Source organism: Marmota monax, unplaced genomic scaffold, assembly GCF_021218885.2.
Source record: "Marmota monax isolate L192 unplaced genomic scaffold, Marmota_monax_Labrador192_F-V1.1 WCK01_AAM20220418_F8-fsc00092, whole genome shotgun sequence".
Lineage (NCBI taxonomy): Eukaryota > Metazoa > Chordata > Mammalia > Rodentia > Sciuridae > Marmota > Marmota monax.
Window position 1 is genome coordinate 4,495,446 of NW_026692583.1, and position 13,302 is coordinate 4,508,747.

Below are 13,302 nucleotides of genomic sequence, written 5' to 3' on the forward strand. Positions count from 1 at the left end.
CACACCAACAACTAATAAGTAGGATAGAGAGTTTCATTTTCCCTTAAATAAGCAGAGCCTGAAAGTTATGAATCTTGACGCATGGTCAGTAAGTATTCAGTAATAATTTAAGTATGGAAGGTACTGCTTTTAAGCCAAAAGAAATGGTGGCCTTAGGGGGAAAAATTAATTTTCAAATAATAAAATTTTGCTGGGTATATAGCTCTTTAATACAAAATTGAGATGAGTTATACCATTTAGAAGGTTGTAGCTTCTAAGAACCTGAACAAAAATGAACCAGGCAGAAATGCCAACTTAAAATGAAAATTTTATATAAATTAACCCATTGAGTTTAGATTTGCTATGCTTCACTTAATTCTCAATAAGGAAGAATATAGACTTCCCATATTAATAAATCACACCAAATAAGCAGGAAGAGTTTCAATAATAAGCCTATAGATACACTGAAACCCTCTTTTATATTAAAAGTTAAAATGAATGACAAATCCAGATTGAACATAGTGATTGCAAAATATAATGCAATTCTGAACAATTAAAATTATGAAAATATACAAAATTGATGGGCAACACAACTAGGCATTTGTTTTCTATTATGTAGAGAACACTAAAAATTTCTCTACCTTTTATCCATCAAGTAAATGACTTAAACCAAATGTTTACTTTGGAGAGTCTTTAACTCAGGATCTCAGTAGTATAAAAGGCAATAATTTTTTAGTCTGTAAACAGTAGTCGTTTTTTTTTTCTCCTTTCCTTTTTTTTTTTTTTTTAATATCAATTTACCACAGAAAAACTAAACAAAAAAACCATATAAACCAAAACAACAGCAGCAGCGGGTTATTTGGGAAATCTCTTCAAATATCAATGACATACAATTGCTGGGAGAGGGTGCTTTTTACTCATGTAAATATATATATGTACACACACACACATATATGTATGTATGTGTGTGTGTATTTTATATATATATTAAACTGTACACAATTTATAGTGCAGGACAGTTTCCAAAGGAACAGATTGATAAAAGATATTGGCCATTTCTGCATAATTTCATTCTTTTTACAGTAATCTCAAAATGTGAGAGTTGAATCTAACTGAAATGCTACATTTTGTAGGAAAATCAGCAAGTAACAAAGGAAGCATAACTTCAAGGTAACATTATTTGTCAGTAAAACCAGTAGAAGTCCCAGATACTCCAAGGCAGGAGACCAGTTAGGCAGACCATTAGAGTCATTGCAGTCCTTGACCAAGGCCAGCCCATTAAGCATACATATGATAGACTGATCAATAGACTTGTATCAAAGAGCATTTCTATTTCTTTGCACAGTACTTTTTTGGATATGCAAAGAAACATCATTCCAAGAACATAGCCATACACATACCCTCCCAAATACACACAGTTCCATCTAAAATAGGCCATAGTTATATGAACTAATGACACATTGTCATTAAAGGATATTCAGAATCAATCGGGTTGTTCAGTTCATCTTGTTCAGGAGGACAGTTATTCCCTTTAGGATGGGGTGTTTGACAGTTGTGGCTACTAAATTTATATAAAATATGATGTTTTGAAATTACTTGATGGACTAGGTTTTCCAACAAGTCTTATTTTGAACAGGTAATATAATTTTTAAACAGTTATTAATTACCATATCAAATTGTCAATAAGAAAGTCAAGGAGGGACAAAATGCATACATAGATTTTCCCAGCTCTTTTGGTTGCTTTTAAAAAAGTATCACATTTCACTGGAGCAGTGCATAGGAAAGGACCTTGAAAAGGTCTTTAAGACCAATCCTCCATCAGATGTTGGAATTTCCTCATCAAATTCATTTCTTTGCCCTTACAAAATTACTAACTTCAAAACAGAAAAAAAGAAGCAGGAATTCAAACACCAAAAAAAAAAAAAAAATCAAAGAAAGTGTAAAAATTGTATAACATTTTCAAGAGCAATTTTTATCTTTTCTTCAAGACCAACCTCTGAAGCTACAGTCTTGGGGACAAGACCTCCAGGTGAACAAGGTAAATACAATCCTGGTACGATTCTTAAGTCTCAAGAAAGTAGACTGAACATTAAACCCACTGGGTAACATTTCTTTTGCCAGCCTAAAACTTAAAACCTAGTTTAAATCCATAATATATATTCCTTCTTCACCAACCCCCCCCACTTGAAAACACTAAAATAGTAATTAATTTTCAAGCATATATACACACATATGATTCATGAATCGACTGCAGTATATAACTCACAAAACTGATGAAATAAGTATCAGTATTGCCTGCATAAATTATGTACACCTCTCTTGAAAACAGTGATTCCCAAACTTCCCAAATGGATGAAAGACAGCAAGCTAGTCCTTAGCAGGCTTGTTAAATGGTCTGTACTACTTTCCTCTCTAAATACCTACAAATTAATAAGGTCTTCCTTGTCTCCCTATCTGAGATTTAACTTTCACAGGAACGTGGATGGGGCTATCTTGGCTATCAGGATTATTAGGCCAAAAAAAAAAAAAAATCAGCACCTGTGGTCATCTGAGTAGTGCCCTTCAGGGCAAGTGATTATGCTAAATCTCGCCTGAGGTCTGCTGTGGACCTGCCTTGGGTTCTGAGGAAGCCTCAAATGCACCTGCTGCAGTGGAAAAGGGCCTGCTCCTGGTCATATCCCCCTCTACTTCTCTTTTCTGCTTCCTATGGCTCAAGAACAAACTAAACTCCCACTGCTGTAATGGGAGGGCCATCCAGCTGCTTTGAGGTCAATGCTTTATGCTTAATTTCTATTGCTGCTTTTGAATAGAAACCCTTTCCCCTCCCAGATGTTTCTGGTGATGGGAGGCAAGAAAAGTAAGGGGTTCTCTTGTTGCTGCCATATGCATATGAACATTTATAAAAAGTGGTCAAACCCAGATGAGGGTCCTACTTCTGGTTTATATACAATAATTTAGTCAGCTGTATGTATTTAATACCTAAAAAAATTAATTCACAATCGAAGTCCTTCATGCATTTTATGAGGAAGTTCTGGATTAAAATGATGATCAACCAGATGTTGCTTTTGCCTGGGAAGATAGTATCGTCATTTTCCGCTGTAGAGTCATCAGTGCCTGTGGTCCACACTTCCTTAAATTTTTAGTTTCTTTGTGGTCTCAAGTCTTTTTTTCAGCAGATCCCCCATTTCCAGAAGTGAGTGTAGGTAACTGCTCTGCACTTTCCCTTGCACAGTCTTTGAAAATTTTCTTTCTTCCTATAAAGAAAGAGAAAACTAAGTGGTTTTGCTCAAAAATGATTCTCCTAGATTAGAGTTACTCAGATAAAAGTTAAAACTACCATTACCTCAATGCAAGCTCCATCAGAACAGAGTGAGTCATTTTCAGTATCAAAATGCAGAGGCTAAAAGCTAATCACAGGTATTTTTCAATGTTTTTTTTTTTTTCACTAAGACCCTGTTGCTTCAGAAAAGCATTCTATCCAGCACCTTTGTTACAAGTTATATAAAGTAGGAAAGCAAATTTCTTACAGGTAGCTTTTCATCAAGAAAAAAGATGGGGACTGGGGTTATGGCTCAGTGGTAGAGCACTCGGCTAGCATGTGTGAGGCCCTGGGTTTGAGTCTCAGCACCACATAAGAATAAATACATAAAGGTCCATTTACAACTAAAATAAATACATATTTTTAAAAATTCAAACACCAAAAACAGTTATCAAAGAAAGTGTAAAAATTGTACAACATTTTCAAGAGCAATTTTTATCTTTTCTTCAAGACCAACCTCTGAAGCTACATTCTTTGGGATAAGACCTCCAGGTGAACAACCATCTTAAAAAAAAAAAAAAAATGCAGCCACCTTAAAAAAAAAAAGGTGGTAAATGATTACTAAGTAGTTTGCACATAAAATTATTACTATTTTGTTATTAGCTACACAAAGTGTAAAATTAGAGATGTCTGATTTTTTTTGTTTTACCTCAAAATAGACATCATCATAGCCACTACTGAAGGGTCTCAGCTTTACCAACTCTTATCTTTTCCAGTTACAATACTAACATGTCTCCCTCTATACTGACAGAGTCTGTAAATACAAGACACCAAATGATAAAAGACAGAGCTTTCTTAGGCCTTCTCAAATGTACGAGTTAAATAATTGCTGCCACATATTTACTGTGGTAGAGACCACAAAAAAAAAAAAGGGGGGGGGGCGGGGAAGGAGTATTCACAAACAGAAATGAAGATGGCTGAGGACTGGGTATGTTTAAATAAAGTTGGCAGAGTTGCAAAGCCCAGGACTACAGAAGAAAGCAGGTAACATTTTTTGACCCATGAATACTACGATTTAAGATCTTATCTAGGGGCTGGGGTTGTGGCTCAGTGGTAGACTACTTGCCTAGCACACATGAGGCACTGGGTTCGATCCTCAGTACCCATAAAAGATTTGATTTTCATTTAGTATATATGTAAAAGCAAATAAATTCGGTCCTACATATTCATGGGTTCTGCACCCACTTATTCAACCAACTGCATATCCAAATTATTCAGAGAAAAAAAATTCAGTCTGTATATACAGAACATGCTAAGGCGTTTTTCTTGTCTCTAATAATATCAAAACAGTATAACAACTGTTTACATAGCATGTATATTATATTAAGTATGTAAATAATCTGGAGATAATTTAAAACATTCAGGAAGATGTGTTAGGTTTGATGCAAATACTACACAATTTTCTATAAGGGCCTTAAACCCCCATGGAATTTGAGTATCCTCAGTGTATGTGTGCATTCGTGCATGTATTCTGGGGGGAAAAAAATCCCACACGGATACTGAGGAATGGCTGTATAAAGAAACATCCTGCTGGGTGCAATGATGTAGCTATATCCCAGCTACTTGGGAGGCTGAAGCAGGAAGATCTCAAGTTTGAAGCCAGCTTGGGCAACTTAGCCAGATCCTGTCTCAGAATAAAAAATAAAAAGGGCTGGGGATGTAACTCAATAGTAGGTAGAGTATCTCTGGATTCAATCCTCCAAATCAGAAAATATAGGGGCAGGTGATGTATATAGCTCAGTGGTAATGTGTCCTTATTTTAAACCCCAGTACCCTCCCAACACACAAGAAACAAGCTAAAATGACCAATGACTGTGGTGCATTTTTATTTTGAATAATATACAGCTAAAATGAACAAGATTTGCCTATATAAGTTAGCCCAAGGAAATTCTGTGTGTATATGGTATGGGGATGGAACCCAGGGAGGCTTTTACAATTGAGCTTCATCCTTGACACTCTATTTTTTGTTTTGAGATTGACACAGGGTGTTGCTAAATTGCCAAGCTGTGAACTTGCAATCCTCCTGCCTCAGCCTCCAAGTTGCTGAGATTGAGTTGCTGTGATTGCGCCTTGACCTGAACAGATTCTGCAGTCAAGCTGCAGAACAGAGTGAATACTTTACTTTCTTTGTCCGTTTTACTGGGGATTGAATCCAGGGGCACTCAAACACTGAGCCACATCCCCAGCCCTATTCTGTATTTTATTTAGAGACAGGGACTCACTGAGTTGCTTAGCGCCTCGCTGTTGCTGAGGCTGGCTTTGAACTCATGATCCTCCTGTCTCAGCCTTCCAAGCTGCTGGGATTATAGGTGTGTGCCACCCCGCACTTTTAAAAAAGTACAAAATACAGTAATACCGTATGTTTTCTTAATGACTATAAATATACACAAAAAAGATGTTGATATATGACTTACAGGTCTAGTCCAGAGACCTTATAATGCTGGATTTCAACTTTAGAAAAAAAGGAAGGAAATGAAAAAGAAGCGAACCTAATGGAAACTGAATTGAAGAGGGTTATTCAATTTTTTTTTGTTGTTTGAAATACCTTTATTCATTTATTTTTATGTGGTGCTGATGATCCAACCCAGTGCCTCACATGTGCTAATCAAGCACTCCACTACTGAGCTCTAGTCCCAGCCACTGTTGTTTTTAACACAAAAGACTACTCAGCACTATGTGGAAACAATTTGGTAGTTGATATTGCTTACTGTACTGTAAATATCAAGACATTAATAAAGGCTAATTACTGCTTTGTTTAATCCTCACCATAATCCTATGAAATAGGTGTTAGCATCATCTTCATTTATAGATAAAGAAATTGATGCCCAGATAGAGTAACTAACTTTTCCAAGGTTATACTACAAAGCTAAGGACAACTTCTAGAATACTGAAATTGAGTCCTCATTTAAGAAGGCAGATAACAACTCAGTGGTCATAAATCAGCAGGGCTACTATGTCTGTCACCATGCAACTAACAGTCCTTCCCACACGCCATATTCTATGCCCCTGCCAACTGACTCACAGTGCCAAATATATTTCATTTTCCACCTCTGTGCCTTTGCCTGGGATGGCTTTCCTCCATTTCCATGTGCCTGGTGAAAATTAATCACTCTTCACAAAAGTACCCACTCCAATAAAATGGTCTCACTCATTCATTTCATTGTGAACAAGACTGCTTTCTCTAATCAGTCTTTGGTATGTCAAAAGCTTTGGGCTCCTTCCCACAGTAAGCACAACGTTCAAAGCTCTAACATGTTTAAACTTTACAAAAGAGAAGCTTATACTCTTTTAAGGTTGGTATACCAAGCAAGATTCCATTCATTCTCTCCCCTAGGAAGGTCTGCGTGGGCGTCTGAAACTAGGCCGACAGTCATCTCAGATTACTGGATGAGTTCTCTCATCAGCAAAGATTTAAGTCAGACACCTACTAGATGAAAACATTATCTAAGATCAGAATTTCATTGTTAGAGCAGCTGACTAGAAACAGATTGCTTTATCACTGCCCTTCTGGTTCCTACCAAAATCCTAAGCTGACTCCAGGTGAGTGAATTAACATTGACCAGAAAGAATCCATATATTTTATTAAATAAATCCCTACTTTAGAGGCTGAAGGTACATGCATTTCAGTGGTAGAGCTATTGCCTATTGTGTGTGAGGCCCTGGGTTTAATCCCCCGCACAAGGGGAGGAGAGAGGAGACCCATATTTTAAAGGCAAAACATTACAGGCATTTTGCTAACAACTAGGAGAATTTTAAGAAACGGTCCTAAAATAATATCAGGAGACATCTAATGGTTGTGAACAATGATTCATACTTGGCTCCATTCATTCCGTTTTTGGCAAGCTTATTCTAGCCTAATGATCAAGTAACAATTATTTCTGATGTCTAGCATCTCTTTCTTCAGGTGATAATTATTAGGGTGGCAAGGAGGGCAGCCTACTCAACAGCATATAAATTCTTAAGGAGATTGTTCTTGAATCTTAAGAGCATACCTAATTCCATCTGGTACTCAAAATAGGAAACAATTCATAATGTTAGCATTAGTTTTAATGGTGAAAGCATAACCCCCCAAATTTAAAAGGGGTGGGGAATCCCACAACCAACACAACAACAGAAAACTTCTGCCAAAGCACTTTCATTCACAAGACTTTTTTTTTTTTTTTTTTTTTTAATGCTTTCTGGGTTTTGTTTTGGGTTTGGTGGTTGTTGGTTGGTTTTGTTTTGGGATATAGGATATCAAGCCTACAAGTGTTGTATCTCTAAACTATATCCCCAGTATTTTTTGTTTTGGTACAGGGTCTCACTAGGTTGCCCAGGATAGCCTGAGCTTGAGATACTTCTGCTTCAGCCTCTGCAGTAGCTGTAATTACAAGCATATACCGCCATACCCAGCTAGTCTTATAAGAAGAAAATGATGGACTGAAAATTGATTTGTACTTTTGATAAAGATAACATTTGAAAAAAAAATATATATATATTAAAAAAAAAAAAAAAAACATTGCTGAGTGTCTATAATCTCTTACCGGAGAGAAAGAAGTGTCCTCTAAAATAAGTTCTTCAAGCTTAAGTGCAATTAGATGTGTTTCAAGTCCCTTAATATGATCCACAGCATTAGAAATTAAAGTCTGAAGTCCAGAAACATAGTCTTGGAAACTGGTGAAGACAGGTGGCTGGGAACAGGATTTGAAACATTTTTTAAAAGATGAAATACTATCAAACGCATTCCCAATGCTTACAACATGTAGGTATGCTGATTGCATGCTATTCCATGACAGGAGTGTGTGTGTGTGTGTGTGTGTGTATATATATATATATAAATATATATATATATACACACACACACACACACATACACCACCAAACAATATAACTGCAAACTCAAAAAAAGAATTAGAGAGAAGAGAATCCACTAGAAAATATATTACTTCATCATTCAACATACAGCCAGCCAGGAAACTCTACCACCTCTCTTCATTTCTTTAAGATTTCCAATAATGTTAATGGAGAACAGAAACATAATAATCTAAGTTTGAATAGAAAAAGTAAAAGATAGCAACAGACAAGAAAATTTAGAAAAAAGAACAGAGAAGGGGAACAGTGTCCTAACAGATATTAGATACATTTTGAAGTTATATTGAAGCCAGGCGGGGGGGTTGTAAGTAAAGTGTATTTATGAACAACTCTTTATAAGTAAATTGACAAAGTGCTGGGGGTGCAACTACATAGTAGAGCCCCTGCTTACTATGCACAAAGTCCTGAGTCTCATCCCCCATACCATAGGGGTGAAAAATGAGCAGAATGAAAGAAAAGAAAAAAGGCCCAAGATAAACTGAAAGACATGAGGGAAATTAAATGATAGTCAATAAATCTCAAAAAGAAAAAAAGAAACCGCCAAGAAAATACCAAAAGATAATTTGGCTAACAAATTTTGAAAAGCCTTTCTAAACATGATGCCAAACTAGAAAACATTCAAGATGTTCTTAAAAAATTACTACTTTAATTAAAAACAAAGCAACAGAAAAGGCTGGGTGCGTGCAGAATGCTTGTAATCCCAGCAACTCAGGAGACGGAGACAGGAGGATTGCAGGTTCAAAGCCAGCCTCAGCAATGGTAAGGCACTAAACAACTCAGTGAGACCTTGTCTCTAAATAAAATACAAAATAAGGCTGGGGATGTGGCTCAGTGGTTAAAAGTCCCTGAGTTCAATCCCAATACCCCAGAGAAAAAGGAAAAAAAAAAAAAATCATTCATTAAAAAACAGATGAGGGGGCTGGGTATGTGGCTCAAGTGGTAACGCGCTTGCCTGGCATGCGCGAGATGCTGGGTTCCATCCTCAGCACCACATAAAAATAAAGATGTTGTGTTCACCGAAAACTGAAAAAAATAAATATTAAAAAAATTCTCTCTTTAACAAACAAACAAACAAACAAAAAAAAAACAGATGAGGGCTGGGGTCATGGCTCAGGGGTAGATCGCTCACCTAGCATGTGCAAGGTGCTGGGTTTGATCCTCAGCACCACACGAAAATAAATAAATAAAATAAAGGTTAAAAAAAAAAAAAAGAATGCTTTAAAAAAAATGACAATTTAAGAAAAAAATTGCTTCATTGGGCTGGGGTCGTGGCTCAGTGGTAGAGTACTTGCCTAGCATGTGTGAGGCACAGTGTTCGATTCTCAGCACTGCAAATAAATAAAGATCCATTGAAAACTAATTTTTTTTAAATTGCTTAATTTATACTGAGGATTAATAACATTATTAAGAAACCAACAGAGCAAAACTTATCAATAGGCCAGGAGCAGTGGCACATGCCTATAATTCTATTCAGGTGGCCTAGGCAGTAGGATAGCAAGTTCAAGGATAGCCTGGGAACTTATCGGAGGCCCTGTCTCAAAACAAAAAATAAAAAGGGTGGAGGATTTAGTTTAGTGATAAAGCATCCCTAACTTTAATTTCTAATCGGGTATTAGGGAAGTGGGGAAGTATAGACACTAAGAAAAATACTTCTACGAGAGGAAACTTGAACAAAGAACAGATCATAGATTATCTAGCAAGGTGTGGTGATACACACCTGAATTAGTAGCAACTCAAGAGGTTGAGACAAGATGATTGCAAGTTCAAGGCCAGCCTCAGTAACTTAGCAAGGCCCTAAGCAACTCAGTGAAACCCTGTCTCAAAATTAAAAATAAAGAGAGCTAGGGATGTTACTCAGTGGCAAAATGTCCCTGGATTCAATCCATAATAGCAACAAAAGAAATATCAGAAAACTTCAATTTTTAAACACATATAAACATATAAACACACAAACACATATATATTATATAAACATGAGAGCCCGGTGGCTCATGCTTTTCACTCAAGAAATAGTCTAAGACATACACAGTGACACGTGTCTATAATCCCAGCAATTTGGGAAGCTGATGCAGGAAGACTGCTTAAATCCATAAATTCAAGATCAGCCTGAGCAAGTGACCAGCTAGTAAGATTCTTTTTAAAAAGAAGAAAAAAAAAAAAAAGAGAAAATGAAAACTTTTAAGATCCTAATGACTCTTAAAACATGCAAGAAAACTTTTGAAAAGAAAAAACAGTCTGTAGCTAGATTGTTATTTGTGTTTTTCTGTTATTACCATGATGATACTGGTTTCTTTTTTCTTCTTTTTCTTTTTCTGTAAACTTAATTTGTATGGTCGCAAGACACTCTCGCAGTAACTGGACACCCAAAGGATAACAGAAATAGTCTGAAAGTGGAAAATGTGCAAAATAATCAATCAAGATTACAATCCCATCAGGAAGTTAAAGGCAATTGAAAAAGAAATTCTAACTGGAAGTTCTGTGCAAATCCTTTTTTTTGTGGGGGAGTGTTACTGGGGATGCAACAAGGAGCTCATACATGTTAGGTAAGTGCTATATCTCTGAGCTACATTCCTATGCAATTCCTTTCGATTTCTCCCCTGAATTTATTTTCACTCTCACATCTTTATTTGTTCTTCCTTTGGGGGCACAAGGCAGTCTGGGGAGAAACTGGGGATAGAATCCAGGCTTTTATGCAGCACCAGTCTTTCATTTCTACAGTCACATGTTGATTCAGCACTTTTTCTTCTGCTCAGAATACTGCAATACCCTATCTACCTTTTAATTATTTCTTCTGGCTCTCCCAGCTAACTCCACATCCTCCACTCCATTCTGTTTCTTTCACATCTCTGTATAATTAGGGATCTATTAACATCCTTTTTGCTTAGTCCAAATTCCTAGGCACTGAATCTAAAGATTCTTTACAATATGGCTCACTCCACATGCTTTGCCAGACAGGTAAGATACCATTTCACTTGCAAATTTTGACTGAAGATATATGGAGATGGGCATGACAGCACACACCTAGAATCCCAGCCCCTTGGGAGGCTGAGACAGGTGGACAGCAAATTCCAAGGCAGCCTCAGAAATTTAGCAAGGCCCTAAGCAACACAGAAAAACCCGGTCTCAAAATAAAGAGGGCTGAAAATGTAGTTTGGTGGTAGAGAAGATCCCTCAAATTGATCAGCACAGATCCTGGATTGTATTAAATTAGCTATTTACCAATCTCCTCCTATATTGCAGTGTGTGCATATATGTGCATATGCAGTTACTGCTTTATCTCTTTGGCACTTCTAATATGCTAGTCGCCAGACAAGAGTATATTGCTTTTGGGGAATTAGACTAGTAGGGAAGGAGAAGTAAACAACTTTGTGACAGAATTAAAGGAAAGATAATGGATTATGAGTGAATGCAATCCTCCTTTTTTCCTCTAGCTAACCAGAGAGTTTGGTTATATCAAACCCTGGACTCCTTCATAATGCAGAATATCTCAGTAATTAGTAAACAATAACAAAAAATGTAAGAAGCTGAAAGAACTAACTTAAACTCCAGAACAAAGAGTGAGTCAGGGACTGGGGTTAGGACTCAGGGGTAGAGCACTTGCCTAGCACATGTGAGGCACTGGGTTCAATCCTTAGCACCCACATAAAAATAAATAAATAATGGGCTGGGCTTGTGGTTCAGTGGAGAGTACTTGTCTCATATGTGTGAGTAACTGGGTTCAATCATCAGCACCACATTAAAATAAATAAAGATACGGTGTCCATCTACAACTAAAAAAAATATTAAAAAATAAAAATAAAAAGAGTGAGTCGGGCCGGGTGTGGTGGCACACACCTATAATCCCAGTGGCTTCGGAGGCTGATGTAGGAAGATCAAGAGTTCAAAGCCAGCCTCAGCAACTTAGTAAGGCCCTAAGCAACTCAGTGAGACCCTATCTCTATAAAAAAGGGCTAGGGATGTGGCTCAGTAGTTAAGTGCCCCTGGGTTCAATACCCAATAAACAACAACAATGGGAATAAAAGAAAAGAAAAAAACCAAATCAAACCAAACCAAAACAAAAACAAAGAGTGAGTCAGAAAATGGAAAGGAAAAAAATAGCTAGATTTGGAATGATTCCGGGTAACCTGAGAAATCACTAAAATAACTTCCAATAAATTTTACCTCAGCATTATGAATGAAATCATTGTAGAATTCTTGGAAGGAGATGGTTTAGAAAATGATTTAAAGGGCTTTTCAATTAACAAAAGCAGGATTACAAAACAAAAGCATGATTACAGGAAGTGGCACATGCCTGTAATCCCAGCAGTTTGTGAAGCTGAGGCAAGAGGATCATGAGTTCAAAGCCAGCCTCAGCAAAAAGCAAGGCACAACGCAAAGTGAGACCACCCTGTCTCTAAATAAAATTCAAAATAAGGCTGCAGGGATGTAGTTCAGTAGTTAAGTGCCGCTGAGTTCAATCTGGGGTACCAAAACAAACAAACAAAGCAGGATTACAGAGGTTAAATTGTAAGTATAGGATGGGTGCAGTGGTGTGCGCCTGTAATCCCAGAGACTCAGGAAGCTGAGGCAGAAAATTTAAAGTAAGAGACCTATCTAGGCAAATTAGGGACACCTTGTCTCAAAACTGGGGGAATGGGTATCTGGTGATATACCTCAATAAATAAAGCACCACTGGGTTCACTTCCCAGTCTCCACCCCTCAAAATTATATTTAATTAATTAATTAATTGCAGGAATATGGTGCCTGTTACCTGTTCATTGTGGAAGAGAACAAAAACTTACCTCAACAAAGAAGACAAGATTTTCTAAACGGGTAGGATGTGTTTTCAAGTTACCATCTTTAACTTCTAAGAGGTCACCTTTACATCTACTGAAGACATCTGAAGACAAAAAGATATTTTTATGGTTTTATTCGCCTTTTGTTTCAATGCTATTTTCAGGAACACAATCTATATAATCTAATAGAAAATAAGCAAATATAAAAAGCTTAGTTCAGAAACTTTTTTTTTTAACCACAGTGAACCAAAAACTAGAGCATAACTATTTTAAGCCTCTAAAAGTCATATTTACTATGGCTGTACAGACTTCAAAATAATATATTCTCGCCAGGTATAGTGTGATAAACCTGTAAACCCAGTTACTTGGTAGGCTGAA

At 36.8% G+C, this 13,302-nt stretch overlaps 1 protein-coding gene across 3 annotated transcripts in view; it reads right to left on the bottom strand.

Moving 5' to 3' along the window:
- Window positions 1-2,978: 2,978 nt before the first annotated feature.
- Naa25 (N-alpha-acetyltransferase 25, NatB auxiliary subunit) overlaps window positions 2,979-13,302 on the bottom strand; it is a 76,159-nt gene continuing 65,835 nt past the window's right edge. For all 3 annotated transcript variants that reach the window (XM_058579883.1, XM_046446202.2, XM_046446201.2), the window contains 4 exons: window positions 12,931-13,028; window positions 10,423-10,533; window positions 7,822-7,968; window positions 2,979-3,233 (listed from right to left, as the gene is read on the bottom strand). In XM_058579883.1, coding sequence (XP_058435866.1) covers window positions 3,111-3,233; window positions 7,822-7,968; window positions 10,423-10,533; window positions 12,931-13,028 — 479 coding nt within the window. In that variant the 3' untranslated portion in view covers window positions 2,979-3,110. The remainder of the gene's footprint in view (window positions 3,234-7,821; window positions 7,969-10,422; window positions 10,534-12,930; window positions 13,029-13,302) is intronic.